The 25,814-nt window shown below is 54.6% G+C and overlaps 2 protein-coding genes across 23 annotated transcripts; both read right to left on the bottom strand.

Moving 5' to 3' along the window:
• Positions 1-142: 142 nt before the first annotated feature.
• On the bottom strand, positions 143-2,909 carry KCTD11 (potassium channel tetramerization domain containing 11). The gene has a single exon (XM_008996604.5). The coding sequence runs from the start codon at positions 2,122-2,124 to the stop codon at positions 1,426-1,428; it is 699 nt and encodes a 232-aa protein (XP_008994852.3). The 5' UTR covers positions 2,125-2,909; the 3' UTR covers positions 143-1,425.
• Positions 2,910-3,560: 651 nt separating this feature from the next.
• ACAP1 (ArfGAP with coiled-coil, ankyrin repeat and PH domains 1) lies at positions 3,561-25,780 on the bottom strand. 22 transcript variants are annotated; one of them, XM_078372894.1, is made up of 30 exons: positions 25,064-25,278; positions 24,725-24,926; positions 23,847-23,963; positions 23,637-23,708; positions 23,361-23,449; positions 23,051-23,264; positions 22,094-22,254; positions 21,610-22,006; positions 20,403-20,580; positions 19,835-19,892; positions 14,786-14,905; positions 14,525-14,578; positions 14,381-14,439; positions 13,212-13,395; positions 13,035-13,079; positions 12,828-12,923; positions 12,647-12,721; positions 11,789-11,898; positions 9,193-9,244; positions 8,999-9,099; positions 7,699-7,822; positions 7,375-7,586; positions 6,649-6,718; positions 6,418-6,512; positions 6,163-6,332; positions 5,441-5,613; positions 4,573-4,682; positions 4,389-4,499; positions 4,003-4,052; positions 3,561-3,733 (listed from the first exon to the last, which is right to left on the bottom strand). In XM_078372894.1, the coding sequence occupies exons 9-30, from the start codon at positions 20,453-20,455 to the stop codon at positions 3,633-3,635; spliced, it is 2,223 nt and encodes a 740-aa protein (XP_078229020.1). In that variant the 5' UTR covers positions 20,456-20,580; positions 21,610-22,006; positions 22,094-22,254; positions 23,051-23,264; positions 23,361-23,449; positions 23,637-23,708; positions 23,847-23,963; positions 24,725-24,926; positions 25,064-25,278; the 3' UTR covers positions 3,561-3,632. The 22 variants fall into 22 exon arrangements, with proteins under 22 accessions (XP_078229020.1, XP_078229019.1, XP_035155706.2 ...); XM_078372893.1 differs by having other exon boundaries at positions 23,850-23,963; XM_035299815.3 differs by adding an exon at positions 20,872-21,303 and having other exon boundaries at positions 24,725-25,070.
• Positions 25,781-25,814: the final 34 nt, after the last annotated feature.

Genomic DNA, 25,814 nt, shown 5'->3' with positions numbered 1-25,814 from the left:
CGACCCATCCTCAGCTTGGGTAAAGCTGGGGCTCAGGGAACTGGGGTCCCGAAGGCCTCTCCAGCAAGCGATGGGCAGAGAAAGCAGGGCTTCTGTGGTGCGGGGACAGCACTCTCAACCTGGCCCTCAACAGCCTTCACAATTTTGTGGTTCCAAAAGCCATTTATTTTTCTTCTTGTAAATCATGACCAGTGATAAATAATGTGTGACACCCCCAGTGAAGAAGCTGCGCACAAGTATCCCATCCGCTCAGGGAGCCAGAAATCCCATCCCTTTCCATCTCCTCCTCCACCGCCCCAAACTCTTGTCTCCTCTCTCTGCCCTAGGCCGCCTTGGGCCTTCCCAGCTATCTCCTAGCAACAGGCCCATGGTTGCCGCAGCAACCAAGAGTTCTATACAGGCCTCAGAGGCCCAGCTAAGCCCAGTGACTTCTCTTACCTCTCACGGGGAAGATCCCAGTGACTCAAACCCCAACAGGCCCCTCCTGGCTGCATAGTGATGCATATGCATGCGTGCACGTAAACACACACACACATCCTGTGATTAAACGACTAATTGTCAACCTCCTCACATACATACTACAGACACACCCTGGGCCAGAATAGTTGCTGGGCAACCCCAAATAGGCCTGGACAGGCAGACATCACAGACACTGTAGTCAGCAACACAGATGGGAACCAGGATGCCAGGGACCTCTGCATCAGTCAGACACACTGGCTGATGTGCAGGCACACACAAAGGAAGGCCAAGGACTCAGCAGATACTACCCTCTTCCCCATGGCCAGCACCACCAAGATGGGATCCTTCCAGATGAGGGATGCTCCAGCCCCATTGCCATGGGGACTCTCCCAGCTCCCGTACATCAACGGAGGGTGGGGTGTGGCCTTTCTGTCTCCCTCAGTAGATGGCTTGGAACACAGCAAAGAACCCCTCTTCCCTTGTTCCAGAGTGTTCTGGCGTCTCATTGGTCAGGCCAGGCCACCCAGCTTCAGGAGGAGAAGCCATGGTCCAGGAGACTGCATGGGGCAATGACAAGTCCTCCCTTTTCCCCAGACCTCAATATCCTTCCAGGGTTTTGCCAGGATTAGTCTGGGTAAAGAGGTGTTCCCCACTTTTCCAGGCCCTTAAACACTGAGCTCCAATCAATGAGAGATTGAAGGTCCCCAGCCTTAGGTGAGAACAAGCCAAGAGAACCTTCCCTGCCCCTCCGAGGATCTGCACCAGTCGAGACCTTCTGGACCCCTGTGAGTCCTTGGTGGGCTCATTTTTGGGAATTCCTGCCCATATCTGAGCTTCAGTCAGGTGCAGGGGAGTCCTGACTCTCATAGCTCTTGAAGCAGAGCTGGAAAGAGGCTTCAGGGGTGCCAGTACCCCATTAACTGCCCCATTCCCTCTCTTCCCAGAGTCAAAATGAGAACAGCGTCCTCAGTGCCTGACAAAGCGCAGAGACCGGGAGTTGAGCAAGTCTTCGGGGTCGGGGAAGACAGAGTCTAGGCGGAAGCCATGCTCGAGAGCCACCCGCAGCACCTCCTCCAGGAAGCTTGGCGTGCCCACCACCTCCCGCCGCTCTCCTGGCCCCCCAGTCCACAGTGGTTGCAGTCCCAGTCTCCCATACTCTGCCTCCGGGAGTTCCACGGGGCAGGGGGCCCACTCCAGATGAAAATGTGGGCTCCCCTCTGCCCTATCCCCACTGGCCACACCAAATCGGGCCCGCAAAGCACGTAGACACTCAGGATCAGTGCAGAAGAGGTTGGCTCGGAAGGTGTCCACCTGGACAGAGCTCAGCTCATAGTGATGGGGTCCCCGGCGATCAGAGAAGTGCACGAGGCGGGGGCTGACATCTACATCTGCGTGGAGCAGGGCAGCTGTGGGCGCAGGGGTCACCCGAGAGGCCTCCAGTTCCCGCAGCGCGTCCAGGAGGGGCCGGATCTGGTAGAAATCAGCCTCTGCCCTGAGAAGCGCTGTCTCTCCATACCCGAGGGGCAGGTCCAGACGGCCTAGCCTCAGGAAATTGAGGATGTGCCGGAAGGCCTTGCCATCCCTGTCGATGAAGTAGTGGACGCCTCCTTGGGAATTGAGGTTGGGGGGCATGGGGGTGCCGGCCCTAAACATAGCCCCCAGCATGGAGTCTGGGAAGCGGGTCAGGGTCTCCAAAGTGGTGGAATATAGTGTGCCCCCCACATTTAGGGTCACAGGGCCCCCAAAGGAGGGGGGCGAAGAGGGCACAGGAGGAGGAGAAATTTTGGGAAGTGCAGGAGACACCGAAAGAAAAGAAAAGACACAGCTTCCTGGGTGTGTGCAGAATTGGGTAGAAACTGTCAGACTCGCTGGGTTGGAGGCACAGGCAGAGCACAGGCAGTAAGGTTTGGGGCTCACCCGGGTTACTTTGGTGGTGGATAGGAGGCTGGTCTCAGGGCACAGAAACTCCTGAAAGGTTGAGAGAAGGGATGAAAAAAGCAGAGGGCAGCCAGAGAGGGGAAGGGAGCCTGAGGTCTGGACGTATCCGATTTGGGGTGGTCAGCGACTCTCCTCTGTGGTCTTCAGACAGTGGATTTCCGGAATCCAACCAGCAGGTGACGGTGGCGAGCACAGGACGGACTCTGAAGGGCTGGCTTCGGAGACCCTGGGCAGATCGCTGCCGCCGAGGTCGAGTCCACCCAGGGCTCTGGGGCCAATCCGAGGCCAGGCCGGGCTGCCGGCGCCGGTCGCAGAAGATGGAGGCGGAACTGACTGGAGCGGATGGCGGAGCCGCCTTGTATCCGCCGGGTAGCGACGATGCGTGCTCAGCCGGAGCTGGGAGTGTCCGAGGGCTCTGATGAAAACAGCCGGGAGTCTCGGTACTCGGCCGCCGCCGCCGCCTTCCCCGGGTGTTGCCGAAGCCACTGAGGTCCTCTCCGCCTCCAGGAAGTGGCCTGAGGGCGGCGGCCCGGGGCCCTTTAAGAGACAGCCCCGCCCCCTGGCGCCCCGCCCCCGCCCCCGCGCGGTTCGCGCTACTCTGGGGGGTTTGGGGGAAGAGTCTCGGACTGGAGAGACGGGGCAGACGGGGCTGACTGGCCGGACTGGAGGACGCCGAGGGGCAGGTGACTCAGGCGCGTCGCCCCGGATGTGGCCGCGACCGCCCCGCCGCCGCTCAGGTGTGCCGGGCCTCACGTCTGCAGCTCTGCGTGGCTGGAGCCTCTAATCCCGCCGCTCAGAGCCCGAGGCTGGCCCGGGGGCCGCGTCCCTCCCCAGCGGCTCCCGCGGGGAATTCCCGAGGGGGTGGGTGCTGAGCTGCGGCATTCCGGGGATGCCTCTCTACCGGGGCGGCCCCGGCGCGCTCTCGGCGGCCGCGCGGGCCCGCGAGCCCCAGGGCCGGACCCACCCCTCGGCAGGACGGGGCTGGCCACGTCGCCCGAGCCCGAGAGCGCCCGGGCCGCGGCCGAAGCTGCCGCCTCGCTCCCGGGAGTCGCCCCTTGCTGGACTCGAGCTCACAATGCCCCAGCCGCTCCTCGCCCCTCGGGAGCCGCAGCGCCCAACACCCTGCGGGCCCGAAGATGGTGCCCAAGAAGTGAACCAGAAGGGAAGAGCGAAGCACAGTGGCTTTAATGGCGGAGGGCCCGGTGGTGGGGAAGGGAGGAGAGGGAGGCGCGGGGTCACAGAGTGTGGAGGTCGTGACTGCGCCGGCTCAGCTTCTCCGGGTCGTCTGACGCCATGAGAGAGAAGTCTCGGAAGATGTCTAGATACGTCTCATCTCCTGGGGGAGGGAGGGGAGGCGTCTGGGCCCCAGTGCAAAACGGCAGGATGGCGGGGCCCTGGGCCCGCCTGGGGACCTCGCGCTCCGAGCGTGGGTGGGAACGCGCGCGTCGAGCAGCGCCTATGCTTTGTCCTATTGGAGGGCACGTCGGATGCACCCAATACACATTTATTAAATAACGGAATGAATGCAGTCGGGCACTAGGGAGAGAGGTCACAGTGGACCAGTAGTGCAGAGTGCCTGGGAGGGGGCGTGGGTGAAATCCTTACCTGTCTGGCCCTGGGCCGCTTCAGCCTCCCTCATTTTTGCCAGTCGTAGCCTGAACGGGAGGGAATTAAGAAATGAACCACAATGTCCTCATCTCCCCGCCCAATTTCCCATTCTTCCAGCTGGGTCGCGTTTCCTTCATCTGCCCACCGGGCATCTAGGGCTAAAAAGATGCCTGACAGCAATGTTGATGCGCGAGTGAGGTCTCTCAGGGTGGGTTGAGCATCCTTGCACCCCGCCTGCCTTCTACTCCACGTCCCAATGCACACTTGGAGCAGCCTTTCTCACGCCTGGTCCCAGCACTGGCCCGGCCCTTCCCCAGGCCCCACCGAACGTGGGCAGGTGGAGTGGGGATCCCAGCACCACCCCCCTCTTCAGGCATTCTCACAGGGTGACGATGTCAGCATTAGCTGTTTCCATGGCGATGGTCAGAGGATCCCTGCCTTCAGAGTCTCGAGCCCCCAGATCAGCCCCCCGTTTCAGGAACAGGCAGGCGAGCCTGGAGAGAAGAGCCAGGGTCAGCCGGCCACCCAACTCCTCCCAGCCTTCCTCCCCATGGCCGTCATCCCTACCCTGTGTGGCCAAGGATGGTTGCGTGGTGCAGCGGGCCCCGGCCAGCACTGTCCGCTTGGTTCACGTTCGCCCCATTCTGGAGGAGAAACTCACAGGCCAGAAGAGAATTCTGCATGGAGAAGTTGAGAAGGGGGTTGAGGGTGGCATCCTCAGTGGTAGAGTTCAAGATGTCTTAGGATAGGGCCAGTTCAGAGAATGGAAGGGTGGGGTGTGTTCATCAGGAGTGTGGAAGGGGTTACAGCTGTCAGGCTTGGCTCTAGCTCTTTGCATGTATTTATATATAAAGCTTGTAGTACAAGCTTATGAGGTATGTTATCCTTTTTTTTGAGATGGAGTTCTGTTCTTGCTGCCCAGGCTGGAGTGCAATAATGCAATTTCAGCTCACTGCAACCTCCACCTCCTGGGTTCAAGTGATTCTACTGCCTCAGCCACCCGAGTAGCTGGAATTACAGCCATGTGCCATCACCCCTGGCTAATTTTATATTTTTAGTAGAGACAGGGTTTCTCTATGTTGGTCAGGCTGGTCTCAAACTCCCAACCTCAGGTGATCTGCCAGCCTCAGCCTCCCAAAGTGCTGGGATTACAGGTGTGAGCCACACTGCCTGGCTGTTATCCCTATTTTACAGATGAGACAGAGGTTAATTACTTGTTAAAAGTCTCCTGTGAGGGGTGAGAGCTTGGGTTTAAACTTGGGTTCTCTGCCTCCAAATTACACACACTTAGCAACCAGTCTCTATTGCTTCTCTCTCCCTATGGGTGAGGGCCCTAGGGAACGGGTATCAGGAAGAGGAGGTAAGGGCAGGGCCCAGAGTCAGGAGTAGGTGTCAGAGCTCTAGGGTGGGGTGGGGAGGTTGGCAGGGCTCTCACAGCAGCTGTGGCCTGGATCAGTGGCGTGGCATTCTCTTGGCCTCCATTGACCCAGTTGACATCAGCTCCATGGGCAAGGGCATCGGCCATGGTGGGAAGAGATGGAGGATGCCCAGATGCTCGAAACAACAGGGCGCCAGGGTGCAGGCTTCCTAGATCCTCAGACGGAGGCTCTGTTTAGGGGATTAGGTTCTCTTAGGGGGAAGCAGCTCCAAGTCTGGGAAGAAAACCCTTAGTATGGTGCCCCAATGCCATAATGGGACAGGTCTCTTCTGATTGTGGGGAGGCTTGGGACTGTGGAGGAGTAGAGTGATGCAGGCATGGATATGTGTACGTGTGACTATGTACATGTAGGAGCCCCTAGGGTGTGGGGAGAGATGGCATCATCACACGATCCAGTCCAACCACCAGATGACATAAGTGAGCAGACTCCTTGACACTCGGCCTCAGCTCTCAACCCCTGCCACTCCAGCCAAACCCACCCCCACTCCCTCTCCTTTTCTCATGCTTCGGACACCCCTTATCCTCCCTGCCTATACCCAGCCCCACACTCCTTCCCATTCTTCATGTGACACTCCACCATAACCCCTGAAACTGCAGTCTGGTCCCGCCAACATGCTCCAGGGGAAGGCCTGGGCCTTACCCTCTGTGCCTCCCTCTAGAATCTGGCACAGGGCCTAACACACAGCAGATGTTCGATGAATGCCCAACCAGCCCTATACCTGGCTTGGATCTCAAGCTTCCTGGCCGAGGCCTGATGGAAGGCTTCGGGGGCACAGGAGGCTGCCCTCTTGGGGGCCCCCGGCCACCTCTTCGCCCTCGAATCTCAGGCAGCTTGGTCAGGAACTTCTTCTCCACATATTTAGCTTGAATCCAGGCCTCTTTCTCCTGTCTGTGGGAGGGGAGAAGCAGACAGTCTTCCCACTTCTTTCTCCAGGTTCCCCCCATTCCCCTAGGAGGCTGAACCCCAAGCTCACCGGGAGCAGCTGGGCCCTGGTTTCTTCACTGCCATGGCCTCCACACGGGCCTCATAGATCTGGTTGATGACGACATTTCCCAGCTCGCACATGAGCTTCGGGAGGCCCAGACAGAGTCAGAGACAGGTAGGGTGACCGTGAGTATCTGTCTCCTCAGGGCTCAGGTGCCTGCACCCCCATGTCGCTGCCCCCCACATTCTTGCCTCCAATCTTCACAATACCCCAAGTTACCTTCACTAGTTCTGGCTCCCATGAGTCAAGGGTCAGAGACCGGACTTTGGAGAAGTGAACACCAAGACTCCTGGAGGGCCAGAGGGGAGGGTCAGGCCCTGTGTTTGGGGAGTGGCGTGGGGAGCTGCACTGCTCCTGAAGACACTGGGAGGCAAGGCCGGCAGGGGAGCCCATGCAGAGGTGCTGGCCCAGGAGGCAGGGCATCTGCGGCCATGTAGCCTCCACCTGGCCCCACAGGACCCTGCCTGGTCATCATTCCTTCTTCCTTCGGTTTCATTTCAAGGCCCTCATTGCTCTAGCCACCTCCCTAGTGACACTTTAGCCCGGACAGTCTCTCCCATGTCACCCCCCTTCCCTCCTCCTACCACACTGAGGTGTGGGGTGAGGGCTCTAGAGATTTCCTAAGGCCTCATGACCTCTTCTCTGTCTGGTCTTCATTGGCTTCCCCACCCTCAGCAACCTTGACTCCACATTTCTTCCAACCAAGCCAACAAACTGGGTGTCCCCCATTTCTGGCCAGACTAGGACACAGAGGGGCTAGGCCCACCTGGGTCCAACTGGCACCCCACAGGCTTGGGCCCAGGCCTGGTGCCCAATGACAAAGCCCGAAGCTAAGAGAGGAAGCCAGGACAGGGAAGGAAAGAGGGGCCTGTGTGATGAGCTCTATATTGGAAGCTGCACTGCAGCCTGAAGGAGCAGGGCTCATGCTTGGGCTTAGGGAGTGACCTGTGGATGCCGGAACACTCAATGCAGAGGGTGACACCAAGGTTGATGCTGGCCCACTCCGGGGCTGGCTCCCGGCAGTCACAGCACTGGGCATTGCCATCCACACTCTGTACCTGGGCTGCCACGTGCCCGACTCCCCCAGGCTCCCTTCCCCTGGCCATTCCACCAGAGCCCAGGGTGGCAGCAGAGCCTATGGCCAGGTGTCCCGAGCCCTGGGAGAGAGGGGGAGAAAGGGTGGCCGAGGGGCCTAGGGTAAGGGGTGCCCCATCCCCCCCATCCCCACAGGCAGCCTGGCTTTGCAGCCCCACCCCCAGGTTAAGGTACCTGGCCCAGACCCCTGGGGCTGTCATCAAGGTGAGCCTGACTGAAGGCAGAAGCGATGCTGCTCTGCACAGCACTGACCCACAGCTGCAGGAGGCGCTCTGAGTCAGCCTGGAGGAAGCAGGACCTAGGTGGGAGGGTGAGGGAGAGAGTAGCAGGGTCTGAGGCTGGGAAGCAAAGTGGCAGGATGGGCAGGCTGACATTGAGCCAGTATTCAACCAGTCCCAGTTATATTGAAAGACTTCTAGCCAGGTGCAGTGGCTCACACCTGTAATTCCAGAATTATGGGAGGCCAAGGCAGGTGGATCACAAGGTCAGGAGTTCAAGACCAGCCTGGCCAATATGGTAAAAACCCCTCTACTAAAAAAAAAATACAAAAAGTTAGCTGGGTGTGGTGTTGTACGCCTGTAGTCTCAGCTGGAGGGTGCAGAGGTGGAGGGTGCGGTGAGCCAAGATCATACCACTGCACACTCCAGCCTGGGAAACAGAGCAAGACTTTGTCTCAAAAAAAAAAAAAAAAGGACTTCTACAGGCGCGGTGGCTCATGCCCGTAATCCCAGCACTTTTCGAGGCCGAGGCAGGTGGATCACGAGGTCAAGAGATCGAGACCATCCTGGTCAACATGGTGAAACCCCATCTCTACTAAAAATACAAAAAATAAGCTGGGCATGGTGGTGCATGCCTGTAATCCCAGCTACTCAGGAGGCTGAGGCAGGAGAATTGCCTGAACCCAGGAGGCAGAGGTTGCGGTGAGCCGAGATTGCGCCCTTGCACTCCAGCCTGGGTAACAAGAGTGAAACTCCGTCTCAAAAAAAAAAAAAGGACTTCTAGCAAGCACCAGTGGCTCACACCTGTAATCCCAGCACTTTGGGAGGCTGAGGGGGGTGGATCACGAGGTCAGGAGTTTAAGACCAGCCTGGCCAACATGGTGAAACCCTGTCTCTACTAAAAGTACAAAAATTAGCCAGGTGTGGTGGCAGGTGCCTGTAATCCCAGCTACTCGGGAGGCTGAGGCAGGAGAATCGCTTGAACCTGGGGTGGGGGGTGGAGGTTGCAGTGAGCCGAGATCGCGCCACTGCACTCCAGTTTGGGCAACAGAGTGAGACTCTGTCTCAAAAAAAAAAAGGACTCCTAAATATTCCCCTAAATATCCCCCATCACCCTGTACCCTCTCCCACAAGGGCCTCCCAATTTAGCTGACAAAGGGTTAAGGTCTGGAGCTGGCCTCCATTGTGGTGGACCCTGCCTTTAAGACTCTATTTAGATATATTAGAGTATCTAAACCCCTGGGGATTGCACTCACTTGCTGGTAGATACCACCTCAAAGCAGAACCGCCTTTCTGAGTCAGGGCAGAGTTTGACTGTGCAGAGACGAAGGTCGTCCACGACCACAGTCACAGGGTCCTGGTAGGACAAGGTGAGAAGGGTGGATGTCTAGCCACAGGCAAAGGCTGAGTCTCCCTAGGACCCAGGCACCCAGGACCCAGGCCTACTCACCTTGTACTTCTTCTGGTAAACCAGTTGGTTGCTCTGAATGGTGAACCAGCGTCTGTAGGATATGGAAGTTGTTACAGACATGGGCAGCTTTAGGATGAGGGACGGAAGAGAGGCTGTGCTCTTACTGAGAGGATAAACACCTGGGCTGACCGTTCTATGAGACATTCTAGAGAAGGGTGGACATTGCGCAAATTGGAACATCTAAAGGGTGCTATTCATATTCTGGACAACTCAGATTTGACATAGTTATGAAGACAACTTTCCAGCAGATGGCAGTAAAATTCTTTTTCTAATAAAACGTCTATTGCTACAATTAAAAAAAAATACTTTTTAGGTTGGGCTCACGCCTGTAATCCTGACACTTTGGGAAGCTGAGGAGGGGGTGGATCACCTGAGGTCAGGAGTTCAAGACCAGTCTGACCAGTATGGTGAAACTCCGTCTCTACTAAAAATTAGAAAATTAGCTGGGTGTGGTGGCAGGTGTCTGTAATCCCAGCTACTTGGGAAGCTGAGACAGGATAATCTTTTTTTTTTTTTCTGAGACACAGTCTTGCTCTGTCACCCAGGCTGGAGGGCAGTGGCTCCATCTCAGCTCACTGCAGCCTCCACCTCCCGGGTTCAAACAATTCTACTGCCTCAGACTCCTGAGTAGCTAGGATTACAGGCGTGCACCATCACTCCCAGCTAATTTTTGTACTTTAGTAGAGACAGGGTTTCACCATGCTGGCCAGGCTGGTCTCGAACTCCTGACCTCATGATCTGCCCACCTCAGCCTCCCAAAGTGCTGGGATTACAGGCATGAGGCGACGCACCGGCTGAGACAGGAGACTCTCTTGATCCCGGGAGGCAGAGGTTGCAGTGGGCTGAGATTGTGCCACTGCACTTTCCAGTCTGGACAACAGAGCGAGACTCCATCTCAAAATAAATAAAAATTTTAAATACTTTAAAAAGTAATTTTCTTTCTTTCTCTAGACACCAGTGTTACTTGCTAAGATTGCTAAAATTTTTAACAAATGAAAGTATCAGGCCAGGCGAGGTGGCTCACCACACCTGTAATCCCAGCATTTTGGGAGGCTGAGGTGGGTTGATTACCTGAGGTCAGGAGTTTGAGACCAGCCTGACCAACATGGTGAAACACCATCTCTACTAAAAAAAAAAAAATTAGCTGGGCGTGGTGGCAGGTGCCTGCAATCCCACCTGCTCAAGAGACTGAGGCAGGAGAATCGCTTGAATCGCCAGGAGGCAGAGGTTGCAGTAAGCAAAGATCATGTCATTGCACTGCAGCCTGGGTGACGGAGTGAGACTTCATCTCAAAAAAAAAAAAAAAAAAAAAGTATCTTGGGGGCTGGTAATCCCAGCACTTTGGGAGGCTAAGAGAGGCAGGTTGCTTGAGGTCAGGAGTTCGAGACCAGCCTGGACAACATGGTTGAAACTCTGTCTCTACCAAAAATACAAAAATTAGCCAGGCATGATGGCATACACCTGTGGTCCCAGCTACTCAGGAAGCTGAGGAGGAAGGATCACGAGCTCAGTGGGTGGAGGCTGTAGTGAGATGAGATTGCCCCACTGCACTCCAGGCTGGGCAACAGAGTGACACTCCATCTCAAAAAAACAAAAAACTAAAAAAAGTATCTTGGGTAAATGGCTCCATTTTCTAATTTGCACAGAGATCCCATATGGGTTAGCAGTGGCCCTGGAAGGGGAAGGAGTCAAGTCAGAGCATGTCGCCATCCTGTTCCAAACCCTGTAGCAGCTTCCAATTGCCCTCAGAGTAGACCCCAAATCCCTACAAAAACCATAGGGCCCTATAATGACTCACGCCCTCATTAGCTCCAATTTCATCTCATACCACTTCCTCCTCTGTCACTGTCCAGACCCAGGGCCACCTCCCTGTTCTTCCAACACCCCAGCTAGCTCAGGGGCTTGGCACTGGCTCTTCCTTCTGTCTAAAACCTTCGTTTCTTCTTCTTTTTTTTTTTTTTTGAGACGGAGTTGCGCTCCTGTTGCCCAGTCTGGAGTACAATGGCACAATCTCAGTTCATCGTAACCTCTGCCTCCTCGGTTCAAGTGATTCTCCTGCTGCCTCAGCCTCCCAAGTAGCTGGGATTATGGGCATACATCACCGCTCCCAGCTAATTTTGTATTTTTAGTAGAGATGGGGTTTCTCCATGTTGGTCAGGCTGGTCTCAAACTCCCAACCTCAGGTGATCCACCTGCCTCAGCCTCTCAGAGTGCTGGGATTACAGGCATGAGCCACAACACCTGGCCTCTGTCTAGAACTTTTTTCCCCAAGGTATCCTTCAAGTCTTTGTTCAAAAGTTACCTTCTCATGAAGCCCACCCTCCCCAGCTATTTAGAATTGCAACCCCTATCCAGCTCTCCACATTCCTTGCTTCCTTACCTTTCTCCTATAGCACCGTCACCTTCTAACATAGCACGTAATTTACTTACTAGGTTTATCATCTGTCTTCGCTGATGGAATGTAAACGACAAAGGCAGGGGGTTCATCCGTTTTTCCTTGCAGTGCTTAGCACACTGTTACCACTCAAAATACATAATTGGGTGGGGTGGGCTGATCGGGGTATCCTCTCCTTACCTGCTCCAGGTCTTAAATGCGTTGCTGGCCCGTTTGAAGAGATGTCCTTCCATCACCAGGCCCCCAGGCCCCTCTCTTAAGCCTGGTTCTGGCTCCTCCCCACCCAGCTCCTGGAGGCACAAGAGGATCAAAGGGCAACTGAGGTGGGCAGAGACGAAGGCCACAGGTGTCTGCCTTCTGCCCACAGCCCCAGCATCAGCCCCAGCATCAGCCCTATCCCTCACTTTCTGCTTATTGAAAAAAAAATTTTTTTAGATGGAGTCTTGGTCTGTCACCCAGGCTGGAGTGCAGTGGCACGATCTCGGCTCACCGCAACCGCAACCTCCACCTCCCTGGCTCAAGCAGTTCCCCTGCCTCAGCCTCCCGAGTAACTGGGATTACAGGTGCCCATCACCACGCCCAGCCATTTTTAGAAATTTTTTTATTTTTAGTAGAGGCAGAGTTTCACCATGTTGGCCAGACTGGTCTCAAACTCCTGACCTGAGCCAATCTGCCTGCCTTGGCCTCCCAAAGTGCTGGGATTACAGGCGTGAATCACCGTGCTCGGGCTTTAAATATCTTCTAAAATTTATTTTTAGAGAGTCTTGCTCTTTCACCCAGGCTCAAGTGCAGTGGTGTGATCATAGCTCACAGCAGTCTTGAACTCTTTGGCTCAAGCAATCCTCCCACCTCAGCCTCCCAAGTAGCTAGAGCTACAGGTGTGCCACCACACCAGCTAATTTTAAAATTTTCTGTAGAGATGGAGTCTCACTACATTGTATAGACTAATCTTGAACTTCAGGCCTCAAGTGATCCTTCCACCTCAGCCTCCCAACATGTTGGGATGACGGTCATGAGCCACCACACCTGGCCCCTCACCTTCTGTTTCAAAAGCACGTGTCGCTGCTCCATGTCCCTCTTCTCTCGTGCTGAATTCAAGACCAGCTGGTGCAACTGGGCACAGGAAGGGTATCTCAGATGTCCAAGGCCCCCCAGTTAGAAGAGTCGTCTCAGAGCTCCCTAACCTCCCTCCATGACCTGCCTGTGCCCTGGGTCCCACCTGGGAGCCCAGCTCCCTGCGATACTGGGCCAGCCGGCTCAGCTCCTCATGGCCCTGCTGGAAATGGGTAGCCTGGGCCTCCACCAAACGCAGCACCTGGGAGACAAGGTGGGCAGGGGGCCAGGCTGAGGAAGAACCCTTTTCCCCTTGGTCTTGTGCTGGCAGCAGGCTCCTCTCCACCCTGCCCTCACCCATACCACGACTCACAAACTCCATGATGTCAAACTTCCTCTTATCCTCAATCACATTGATCTGAGGATGCAAAAAGACCCCAGGTCAGTCTTGAAAACACAGCAACCCTTCCCACTGCACACTGGGGACTCCCCAGCCTCCAGGTGACACATGAGGCTCTGGTACCCGTTGGAGACAGGTTGGGGCAGGCACCTGCAGGGCATAATCCAGTGCCCGTCCTCGGTATCCAGCTCGAGCCGTCCTCAAAGCAGCTCCTGCCTCTTCTGCCTCCTGGGCCCGGCGCCTGGGAACCTCTGCGTTGTGAGTCAGAGCGGCCTCCAGGCTCTCAGCCCCTCGCCAGAACTCCCGGCGAGCCTCTCGGAAACCCCGCAGACCTCTGGGGATGAGGATGTAACAGAATCGCAGCTGACACCCACCTGCCCCAGCAGAGAATTCCCAGGATAAGGCCCTCATGTCCTTTCAGTTAGTCTCTGCATCATGGGAGACCCAAGGGGATCCCTGGGATGGAAGTCAGACCACCAGAAACCCCCAATCCCACAACTCTGTCACTGGGGAGGCCCCTGTATTCATGGGAAGAGGGCAGAGGGCTGGTTCTGGGAAATAAGGCCCCCTTCCCTCCCATCTCACTCCTCTCCTGTTTTGTTTTTGAGACAAGGTCTTGCTCTGTTGCCCGGGCTGGAGTGCAGTGGTGCCATCTCAGCTCACTGCAACCTCTGCCTCCTGGGTTCAAGCGATTCTCCTGCCTCAACCTCTCTTGAGTAGCTGGGATTACAGGCACCTGCCACCACTCCCAGCTAATTTTTTTTTTTTTTTTTTTTTGAGACGGAGTCTTGCTCTATCATCAAGCTGGAGTGCAGTGGTGATCTTGGCTCACTTCGATCTCCATGGCTCAAGCGATGCTCTGCCTCAGCCTCCCAAATAGCTGGGACTACAAGAGCTCAGCTAATTTTTGTATTTTTAGTAGAGACAGGGTTTCACCATGTTGGCCAGGATGGTCTTGAACTCCTGACCTTGTGGTCCACCCGCCTTGGCCTACCAAAGTGCTGAGATTACAGGCGTGAACCACCATGCCCGGCCTTTTTTTTCTGTATTTTTTAATAGAGCCAGGGTTTTGCCATGTTGGACAGGCTAATCTTGAACTCCTGACCTCTGGCAATCCACCATCTTTGGCCTCCCAAAGTGCCAGGATCACAGGCATGAGCCACTGCACCCAGCCTAATTTTTGTATTTTTTGTGGAGACAGAGTTTCGCCATGTTGGCCAGGTTGGTCTCAAACTCCTAGGCTTAAGGAATCCTTCCGCCTTGTCTTCCCAAAGTGCTGGGATTACAGGCATGAGCTGCCGCGCCCAGCCCCATCTCACTCCTTGACCAGGATCTGGATCTGCTGCTGCAGCGTGTGTTGGATGGCATCTAGAAGCTCCTAAGGGAAGGAGAAGTTGGTAGGTTGGGGTGGACCGCAGACGACCTGGCCACAATCCCTGCAATCCCTACCTTCCCCTATTTACCGCATGGCTGTCCAGCTTGTGGTTCAGGCTCACAGTGAATTTCTCCAGACACTCCTAGGCAAAAAGAGGCACAGAAAGAGTACCAGGCATGGGGTGGCAGGGCCCTCCCGACTTGAGTCCCAGCCTGCTCTGGCTGTCTAGGACGGGAGCCCAGCCCTGCTCTGGCCTGGAACCTGCATACCCCAGGCCAGCCCTCCTCTTCCACAGCATCACCTCATTCCAGACCCCCTCCCACCCAGATGCAGACCACCCTCCACATACCGTCATCATGGGCTCTGGTGGACCCAGGTGGGCCAGGTCACAAATGCCGACAATGAAGGCGCGGCTAGCGGTAAGGTAATGGCGCCCACTTTCCAGGAGACCGGTGCCCAGCTTCAAGAGCTGGGAAAGAAGGAGGGTAACAGGGAGCTGTGCCACCAGCCCCACCAGGTGATGCCCTCACCCCTGCCCCACTTCCTTTCCCCTTGCCCAGGGCGGTGCTTGCCATTCCTGTCTGGCCTCACTCCCCTCCAGGCTCGTCCAACTCTCCCTGTATCTAACACACATCTGCTATGTTCTCATTGCTGCTTCTTTGCTCCCACTGCCTTGGGCCTGAAACCAAATTCCTGCCCATTCCTCTCAGCCTGTTGCCAACACCTCTGTCAGCCTTACCTCTAAAACATCTTTCCCTGTCCACTCCCACACATCTCTTCCTACCCTGCCTACCTGCTTAGATCCAGAGCTCCCTGGAGAGTCCAACCTCCTGCACCGTCTGGATGCTCTACATGGTTGCTATTGAATTCTACAGGATTGGCCAGTGCAGTGGCTTATGCCTGTAATCCCAGCCCTTTGGGAGTCTGAGGTGGGCCAATCACTTGAGTTCAGGAGTTTGAGACCAGCCTGGGCAACATGGTGAAACCCATCTCTACTAAAAATACAAAAATTAGCCAGGTGTGGTGGCACATGCCTATAATCCCAGCTACTTAGGGGACTAAGGCAGGAGAACCGCTTGAACCTGGGAGGTTGAGACTGCAGTGAGCTGAGATGGTGCCATGTGACTGTAATCTGTTATTTGGGGGGCTAAGGCAGGAGAACTGCCTGAACCCAGGAGGTCGAGGCTGCAGTGATCCCAGATGGCGCCACTGCACTTCAGCCTGGGTGATAGTGTGAGACTCTATCTCAAAAAAAAACCAAAAAACTATATTATTTTTTTTTTGAAAGGGAGTCTTGCACTGTCACCCGGGCTGGAGTTCAGTAGTGTGATCTCAGCAGCTCACTGCAACCTCCACCTCCCAGGTTCAAGTGATTCTCCTGCCTCAGCGTCCCAAGTAGCTGGGATTACAGGTGCTTGCCACTATGCCTGGCTAAATTTTTTGTGTGTTTTTAGTAGAGATGGGGTTTCACCACGTTGGCCAGGCTGGTCTCAAACTCCTGACCTCGTGGTCCACCTGCCTTAGCCTCCCAAAGTGCTGGGATTACATACAGGCGTGAGCCACTGCGCTGACCCAAAATCCGTATTATTTGTGGCTAGGAGTTGTCCCATTCTGTGCTCACTGCACATTCCCCCATATTAATCTATCATCCAGGCCACAGGTCAGGGCCAAGAGGAGATGTTGGGGTATTCCTGGGGCCCGTCCTATCTGCCCCGTTTGATTGACAAAGAGACTTGATAGGCCAGGCGCAGTGGCTCACACCTATAATCCCAACACTTTGGGAGGCCAAGTGGGTGGATCCCCTGAGGTCAGGAGTTAGACACCAGCCTGACCAACATAGTGAAACCCCATCTCTACTAAAAATACAAAATTAGGCCAGGCACAGTGGCTCACGCCTTTAATCCCAGAACTTCGGGAGGCTGAGGCAAGTGGATCACCTGAGGTTGGGAGTTCGAGACCAGCCTGACCAACATGGAGAAACCCTGTCTCTACTAAAAATACAAAAGTAGCTGGGCGTGGTGGCACATGCCTGTTATCCCAGCTATTCAAGAGGCTGAGGCAGGAGAATCGCTTGAACCCAGGAGGCGAAGGTTGCAGTGAGCTGAGATTGTGCCATTGCACTCCAGCCTGAGGAACAAGAGTGAAACTCTGTCTCAAAAAAAAAAAAAAAAAAAAAAAAGAGGGCGGGCACGGTGGGTCATGCCTGTTATCCCAGCACTTTGGCAGGCCAAGGCAAGAGAATCGCTTGAACCTGGGAGACGAAGGTTGCAGTGAGCCAAGCTCACACCAGGGCACTCCAACCTGGGCGACAGGCATGAAACGCTGTCTCAAAAAAAAAAAAAAAAAAGAGAGAGAGAGACTTGGTAAACCTGGAGGGAATGGCTGCCTGAGGAGGGTCTCTCTGGGTGATCAGAACCCAGAGTCAGTCTCCTGAGCCCTGGACCTTGTTACCTGCAGAGTTGCAATTATACTGCCTCTGAGGTGATGCCACTTGGCTCTGGCCTGAGTCACCATATCTAGAATGGAGCAACTAAGTGTCTGTGGAGCCCTCAGCTCAGCCCAGCCCAGGATGGCAGGAGACCACCAGGGAGCTCATGTGTGTAAGTCCAGAGCAGCAGGGGCTCAGAAAGCTTGGGCTGTATAGAGGCATTCAGTTTTGTTGGTCTGCACTTTTGTTGAACTGAAAACCAATTTTCTGGGGCTTGTGCAGGCTTCAGGGAAATATAGCTTGACTTGAGGGTGTATGGCAGGTTCAGTAATGCTCAGGAAACTGACCAAGATCAAATCTTATCAGACATCACCATGGGTTATCTGTGACAAGGGACAAGGATGTTCACAAATCACTGTGTGAATCTAGGAACCTGAGTGTCTAGTTCTTTCCTTAACCATCTCAGCCCCTGCCCCTTAATGAGTAAGGAACTTATTCATAAGACTGGACTAGTGACAAACTGGGATAGCTGTACAATAGAATAGTACTCAGCAATAAAAAGGAATGAACTGTTGATATGTGCAACGATTTGGATAAACTTCAAAAGCATTAATCTTTTTTAAAATTGATTATTATTTTTAGAATTGAGGTTTCTGTCACCCAGGCTGGAGTACAGTGATAGAATCATAGCTCAACTGCAGCCTTGAACTCCTGGGTTCAAGGGATCCTCCAGCCTTTGCTTTCTGAGTAGCTGAGACTACAGGCATACACTACCATGCCTGGCTAATTTTTAAAAAATCAGAGATAGGGGTCTTGCTATGTTGCCCAGGCTGGTCTTGAGCTTCTGGTCCCAAGCAACCCTCCTTCCTTGACCTCCTGAGTAGTTGGGATGACACGCATGAGCCACCACACCTGGCAGGAGCATTATTCTAAGTGTGAGAGTGTCAGTGTGTGTGTGTGTGGGGGGGGCTAAAAAGCCAAATCTCAAAGGGTCACATACTGTATGATTTTACTGATACAACATTCTGGAAATGATAAAAGTAGAGAGATGGAGAACAAATCAGTGGTTGCCACGAATGAGAGAAGAGTGTGGGAAGGGTATCAGGTATCACTGTAAAGGAATTCCTCGTGTCCATTTGTATATTGAATGTAGTGATGGTTAAAGGAATCCATACATGTGATAAAGTACCATAGAATTATATACAAAAAGGCCAAGCGCAGTGGCTCACACCTGTAATTCCAGCACTTTGGGAAGCCAAGGCGGGCGGACCCCAAAGTCAAGAGATAGAGACCATCCTGGCCAACATAGCAAAACCCTGTCTCTAAAAATACAAAAATTAGCTGGGCGTGGTGGCGGGTACCTGTAATCCAAGCTACTCGTGAGGCTGAGGTGGAGAATCACTTGAATCCGGGAGACGAAGGTCGCAGTGAGCCAAGATTGCACCACTGCCCTCCAGCCTGGGCAACAGAGTAAGACTCTGTTTCAAAACAAAAAATAACACACAAAAGTATATGCAAATTGTAAAATCGAAGTACGGTCTATAGACTCTATTGTTAATTGTAATGTGACAATATTAATTTCCTGGTTTTAATAATGTACTAGTGTTGTACAAGATATTACCACTGGAGGAGGCTGGGTGATGAGACCTCTCCTTACTAGTCTCCTGAGTCAATAATGCCCTCAAAATAAAAAGTTTAGGCCAGGTGTGGTGGCTCATGCCCCTAATTCCAGCACTTTGGAAGGCTGAGGTAGGAGGATCACTTGAGCCCAGGAGTTCAAGCATCTGGGACCACAGGTGTGGCCACCACATCTAGTCAATTGTTTAAAATTATTATTTGTAGGCCAGATGCAGTGACTCATGCCTGTAATCCCGGCACTTTGGGAGGCCGAAGCAGGTGGATCATTTGAAGTCAGGAGTTCAAGGCCAGCTTAGCCAACATGGTGAGACCCCTGTCTCTACTAAAAATAAAAAATACAAAATAGAATTAGCCAGGTATCCCAGCTACTTGGGAGGCTGAGGGAGGAGAATTGCTTCAACCCTGGAGGCAGAGTAGTAAGCTGAGATCTTGCCGCTGCACTCCAGCCTGGGTGACAGAGCAAGACTGTCTCAAACAAATAAATAAATAATATTATTTGTAGAGATGAAATCACTATGTTGCCCATAAAAACAATGTTGTCCACTAAATTTGTGACAATTTGTTACACAGCAATAAAGAACTAATATATAGCATGCAAATACATAATGTGTCAGAAGTAAATGTTGCAGAGAAAAGTAAAGCAAAGTAAGGGGAATGAGAGAGCATGAATTTGTGAACACATGCTGTATGATAGAGTGTTCAGGGGAGACCTACTGTTTTGAACTGAAATGTTTTGCTGGTTTGTATTCCAGTCAGCCTTTGGGCTCCATGGAAGCAGAAATGATCTTGCCCTCCCTGAATGTCCAAGGCCTGCAAATGCAGGAGGAGCCCAAGAGTTTAACAAGGAAGTCCAAAAGTAAGTCTTTCTCTGTCACTCACAATGCAGGGCAGTGGCAGGATCTCGGCTCACTGCAACTTCCACTTCCTGGGTTCAAGTGACTCTCCTGCCTCAGCCTTGGGAGTAGCTGGGACTACAGACTCACGCCACCACGCCCCGCTGATTTTTGCATTTTTAGTAGAGATGTGATTTCTCCTTGTTGGCCAGGTTGGTCTCGAACTCCTGACCTCAGGTAACCCATCTGCCTTGACCTCAAAAAGTGCTGCGCTTACAGGCATGAGCCACCACGCCCAGCCCAAAAATAATCTTGTTTTCCAAGATCTTGAGCTTCTTGAGGGTACAGAATCATCTTTTTTGTTTCTCTGGTTTCCAAAATATCTGCCCTCCACAGCATTCAATAATCCCTGGAATGCATGCTCCTCTCCGGCTTTCTCCCTGGCCCCACCCCTCTCAACATAATTTGCTCGAGGGTCACCTCTCCAAGTCAGGGTCACCTTTTCCAGACGGGTCTCCAGTTCCGACACTTCGGCTTCCACCAGCTCAACAGAGGCTCTGGGAAAGAGGGGCGTCATGGGAACAGAGCCGGGTCCATCTGGTCTGTCTGCCTCATCACGGGAGATGGAGTCGCAGGGTGGTGGGTGCGGAGGGGAAAGCTGCAGGGCTGAGACGCTCATCCTCCCGCCCACTTCTGCTCTGTCTAGAAGCTACCACCGCCCAGGCCAGATCAGGAAGGGTAGAAGGAGGGTGGATGTGGCCAGGGCAGGAAGTTGCTAACCGCCCCAGAGCAGGTGCTGGGGGAGGGGCAGGGGTCCCAGTGAGAGGCAGGAGGGCATGCCAGCTCTCAGGGTGAGGGAGACTGTAGAGGCCAAGATTTGCATGCAGGGGTGAGAGCACTGAAGCACCCTGCTTTGATAGCTGGGGTACCACTTTGGGCCCCAAGCTGGCTCCTGCCTCTTTGAGGCCTGATCTCTGAAAGGAGGTCTGGCCTGGGGAAAGGTGTGTGTTTGTGCTGGGGGTGTTAGACCTTCCCCTCCTTGCCCCCCTAGACCAGGTCACACTTACCGGAAACGCGGGGAGTCCTTGAGACACTCCTCAAAATCCAGCTTGACCGTCATCTCAGCTTGCCTGCTATGGGGCCAGCAGGCCCTGGAGGCCGGGCAAGTGGGGATGCAGGTGGAGGCGCTTTCTGTCCCAGAAGGGGAGAGGGTCCTCCTCGGGGAAGGGCCTGGGGGGCACAATTCTTTCCCCAAGGGGAAAGGGGTGTCCTAGGAGGAGCTCTCACCCCACACTTCCAGGCAGTGCTGGGAGGGGCGGGGGCGGGGCCTGGGCGGAGGAGGGGGCCTGAGATCAGAAAAGCCACAGCCCCGCCCTCAGAGACGATCTGCCAGCTCCTTCCTCCTGGGGGCCCTAGCCTGTTTCTCTCTTCGTAGTTGAGTCTTGGGGGCCTGGCAGATCTAGGTTCAAATCCTGACTCTGTCACTTAGAAGTTATGTGCCCCTGGGGGAGCTCTCTGATTCCTCAGTTTTCTCACCTGGAAGATGGGAATGATAATCCCTTCCTCCAGTGCTGCATGAAGTGAAGAAGACAACAGCAGTAAATTCATGGTTCACTAAATTAACTGCATCTGTCATTGTCATCCTGCTGCAGCTTGGGCCTTCTCGTGATTCTAGGCTCCTGTGGAGGAGGAGGTCCAGGACCCTGGACCGCCCCCAGCTTTCCTCACTCTGCCCTCAGATTCATCTTTCCTGTGTGTGAACTCCCCTTCCCCCTCCCCTCTCCTCAACGATAAGCAGGCCCAGCCTGGGCACCCAATTCACGGTCCCAGACTCCTGTTCTTCTGCTTTTTATTGTCCACTCCTAGGGTGGTCAGGAAGGGAAGGGTGCCCCCACTCCGCCCCTAGCTGGCCTCGCTTTCCATTGTTTTGTTTCCTCTTCCTGAGTCATCGAAGTCCCAGGGTTTCATCTGAAGAGAAGGGTTTAAGTTCATGGCTTTCTCATAGCAGGCATGAGATCTTGTCCAAGTGACCATGGGTCCCCTAGAACCTCCCCACTCAGCTCCTCTACCGCCCTGGCCAGTGCAAACATCCCCTTGCCTCTGCCCAGGCTAAGTCTGCCAGGCTGTGGGGGTTCTGGCTTGGGGGGTTGGGGTTGCTTCCACGCTCCCTCTCTGAACTCCCTGAGCTCTGCCAGCTCAGCCCCTTGGCCACCAGCCACAGACACCAGCTGGATACCACTTGAGACTCACTGTCTTTGAAGGACAGGGAAATACCTGGAGTGAGGTGGCATGGCAGAGAGGAATCAAGGAGGAGGCATGGAGCCAGTGGGTGGTGCCAAGCTGGAGGGGGTCCCAGCCCCTTCTGAGTCTCCCTGGTTCCTCTCCTGTCTAATATGGGCCTTGGACTCCATGCTGTTCCGGGCTTCTGCTACCACCTGTTGCTGATGTACTGGCCTGAAAAAATGGAGAGGGCTGGGGAAATGGAAGCTTGCCAAGAGATAGGAGCAGGGAGATGGTGGCCTGGTGCCCTCAACAGGTTGCAGTGATGTCACTGTCACCATCAGGGAGCTCTCTGGGGCCTTGTGATCCCTAAAGGGGCCTCCTATGTGGTCCAGCAGGTGGACTTCAGTGTTTCTGGGGTTCTCAATCACGCAGGTCCAGTGCGCGGAGCCTAGAATCAGGGATCAAGGGTAGGGTACCCATCAGGCTATTGGTTCCCAGCCCTCCTGCCCCCAGGCTGTCCTGCCCAGGCTCTCACCGTCCTGATGCTCATCTTCCACGTCCTCCATAAGCTCTGGGTGGGAGCAGGACCTCAGGTATAGTCCTTTGCCATAATACTCCTTGTGATGCAGAACAGTCTCCTGCCCAGTATGATGGTGGCCACAGCTTGCAGGGACTGACTTCCGTAGGTGGAGGAATCTGAGGAATCAGCCAAACGAATCTGAGTCTTCTGGCCACCTGGTGTATCCAGGCCTCCCAGGTGTCTGTCGTGGCCCCTCAGCAGAGGGGAGAAGCTCAGGTCCCAGGTCCTTATCTCACTGACTTTTCTTGCCCTTCCCATTTGAGAAGAACTTTAGTGAACCTCTCCACCGCCCCTCATGGTTGTTTCGGACTTTTATTTACTTATTTTATTCATTTATTCATTTTATTTATTTATTTAGACGGAATTTTGCTCTTGATGCCCAGGCTGGAGTGCAGTGGCACAATCTTGGCTCACCACAACCTTCGAATTCCGGGTTCAAGTGATTCTCTGGCCTCAGCCTCCCAAGTTGCTGGAATACAGGGATGTACCACTACACCCGGCTATATTTTTTATTTTATTTTTGAGACAGGATCTCGCTGTGTTACCCAGGCTGGAATGTGGTAGTGCCATCATCACTCACTGCAGCCTCAAACTCCTGGGCTCAAGCTATCGTCCCACCTCGGCCTCCCAAGGTGCTGGGATTATAGGAGTAACCCACTGGACCTGGCCAACAAATCAGCCCCTAATCAGACTTTCTATTTCTCAACAGCCCATAATCTCTGGGGGCTATCCTGAGTGGGGTCATTCCTCCAGCTGCCCTCTTTCTTTCCTGGGGTCACCTCTCAGCATTACCTCCCTGTCAGACAGCAGGGTCTTGGGCTGATGCACTGAGGAAGACAGACTGTGGTGAGAAGTGAGGAGCGGGCTCTGGACTACAATCCCCCCGGTGCCTGGAGCCCCACCATCGCTAACCCTGGGCTTTAAAGATGTGCCTCTGGGTGGCCAGGCCTGGCTCGTCTTTAGCTCCTCTGGCTAGTTCTCCTGCCCAGCCTCTCTGCACAGGCTTGGGCTCTGGGTCCAGCATCACATCTTGACTGCCACTGCTGATACTGATACTGCCACCAAGCCTTGAGAAACTTCCCTGTGGCATAGTGTGCTTTGCGGCGCTTTTCAAAGTCGGTGGAGTCTGTGACCATGGTGAGAGCTTGGCTTTCCCACCTTACTTTCGCTGAAGGTGCACTCCACCTCCCCCTTTCCATTTAATCTCCAACCCTCATCTCACATGTCTTGGAAAAGTTGTCTGCAGGCCCTGAGCTCGTGTCAGCACAGTTCTGGAGGACCTTGGGGCAGCCATTGTCCATTGTGGCAATCCTGAAGGGGAGGGAGACTAGTTGGGGGCATCAAGAGAAGAAAATAGCAATGGGGACAGGTGGTAAACCCCCACCTCCACCCAGGCCTGATGGAAATTGTAGCATCTCCCACTGTGGGTGTCAGAAAGTTCAGCGCTGAAGGGAGGAAGAGGCCCCACTCCCCAGCTGACCTCTGGCAGGACTCTCACCTCTCTGCTAGCACCTCGGGATTCACTGAGTGGGAGGAACTGGCAAAGAGGTCCTCAAAACTGTCCTGCAGCCTGCAGAGGAGGGGGAAGCAGTGCTGGGAGGTGGGGGTCAGGCAGTGTCCAGTCCCCGAGGCTCTCTCTGCCTCCTCCACCTGTCCCCTCCTTGGAACAGAGAAGAATCTCTGGACTGAAGGGCTGGGGAGGGCTCACCACCTGTGGTAGGGAGTGTTGGGCTCATCCACTATCATAAATCCATAGTCCTTGTCAGCAGAGTGGTAGGTGGCCAGGATATTCATCTCATCCCAGTGCCGAGACTTCTTTCTGGGGCTGGGGGAGAAGACCTTTTAGTGACCCCCTCCTCATAGGCGTCCTTCATTTTTCCAGTCATTCAAAAACAGTTTTTGTTGTTGTCGTTTGTTTTTAGAGATGGAGTCTTGCTCTGTCACCCAGGCTGGAGTGCAATGGCGCAGTCTCAGCTCATTGCAACCTCTGCCTCCCAGGTTCAAGCCATTCCCCCACCTCAGCCTCACATGTAGCTTCGATTACAGATGCCTGCCACCACACCCGGCTAATTTTTGTACTTTTAGTAGAGACGGGGTTTCACCATGTTGGCCAGGCTGGTTGCGAACTCCTGACCTCAGGTGATCTGCCCACCCTGGCCTCCCAAAGTGCTGGAATTACAGGCGTGAGTCATCGTGCCCGGCAAAACAGTTTTCTTATACCCCTTTGTTGAGGCTGGGAATGGGGTCAGACTTAATGATAATCATAGTACTGTGCAGCCAGGATTTATGGGACACCTGCTTTTCTGAAGGCCTAGAACCTCGGATTTCCCACTTAATTGCCCTCACCTACTCTAATCGTTCTTAAGGCTCTGCCCCTTTCCTTCTGGCTCCGCCCCTCCGGTGTCCTGAACCCTCCAGACTCTGGGTTTCCTGACCGCAGAGCTGAACTCCTTACTTCTCCACATGAGGGGTTCAGCTCAAGTTGGAGCTGTTCTTTCGCAGGATGCTCCGGGGCCAATCCACTTGGGACTTTTGGGGGTTCAAGCAAGTTGACCCAGAGTGCGGACTGCACCCAGGGCTGTTTACCTCTTGCCCTGCTGGCGCCCTGGATACACTGGTTCTAGGCCCGAGGGTGTTGAATCCACCAGGGTTCGTGCCAGACCCAAGGCTGTGGCTGGCAACCTCCCCTGGGTGCTGACTGGGCCCGGAACCAAGGACAACTATCCCCGTGGAGCGCCAGCTTGCACCAGTACTGCGAGTTAAACTGCCTTCTGAGAGCACTAGGGGCCTAGAACCGTGAAACAAGACTACTCCGGAAGGCTGCCCAGCGCCTGCCTCGATTTCTCTCACCGCTCGGGGCACTCCTCCCGCTGCCCCTCCAGGGGAGTCCCGGCTGAGGCCGCCAGTAGCCCCTAGGGACTCCACCTTCTCCGAGGCCCCACCCGGGGGCCGCTCTCAGCGATCCCGCCCCGCCTCCCGGCTCCACTAGCCGCGCCCCTAGCCCCGCCCCCACGTAGGGCCGGCCAGGGGTGCTCCGGCAGAGTGCCGGGTCCCCTTCTCCTCTGCTCCCGAGCCGCGGCGGGTGGAATCGAGACTCGGGCTGGAAGTCCCTCCACTCGCCCCTTTCCTTTGTTCCACCTAAAGACTCTTCCTTTGTGCGATTTGTTCCCGCCCTTCTCCATCACCACCCTCATCCAAATCAGCCAATCCCAGTCAGGGGGCCAGGCCAGGGGGCGAGAAGCTCGATTGTGACGTCACGGTCCTTCAGCCTGAGGGTGAGCGTCGGGGAGTTGGGCTGGGGGCTTAATGGCCCTAGGGGAGATTTTTTTGGGGTCCTCAGCGCCGTTGCTCGAAACTGCCTGTCAGGATTCTTTAGACTATTTTTGGCCTTAACATCGACTAGTTTGGTTGAGTTGGAGTTGAGGCTGAGCTTGACTTGAAATATCAGCGAGCTTCCCCCAGCCCCGCCAGTCGGCTCGCTCGGTCTCTCCGGAGAGTTGTGAGGCAAAGTAGAGGGATTGCGGCACTGTCGCAAGACACGTTGATCTCAGTGACCTTGCGGGCATAGACTTTCACTACCACTTCCCGGGGTCCTCCAGACTCGGCTCAAGCTGTTTCGGAGCGTGCAGCCAGAAGGGACTCACTCCCCCCTCTTGCCGTAAAGCGAGTGCTTCAA

Source organism: Callithrix jacchus, chromosome 5 (genome assembly GCF_049354715.1).
Source record: "Callithrix jacchus isolate 240 chromosome 5, calJac240_pri, whole genome shotgun sequence".
NCBI classification, from domain to species: Eukaryota; Metazoa; Chordata; class Mammalia; order Primates; family Cebidae; genus Callithrix; species Callithrix jacchus.
The sequence above is the reverse complement of the archived record's forward strand: the minus strand, read 5'-3'. Positions and strand labels throughout refer to the sequence as shown.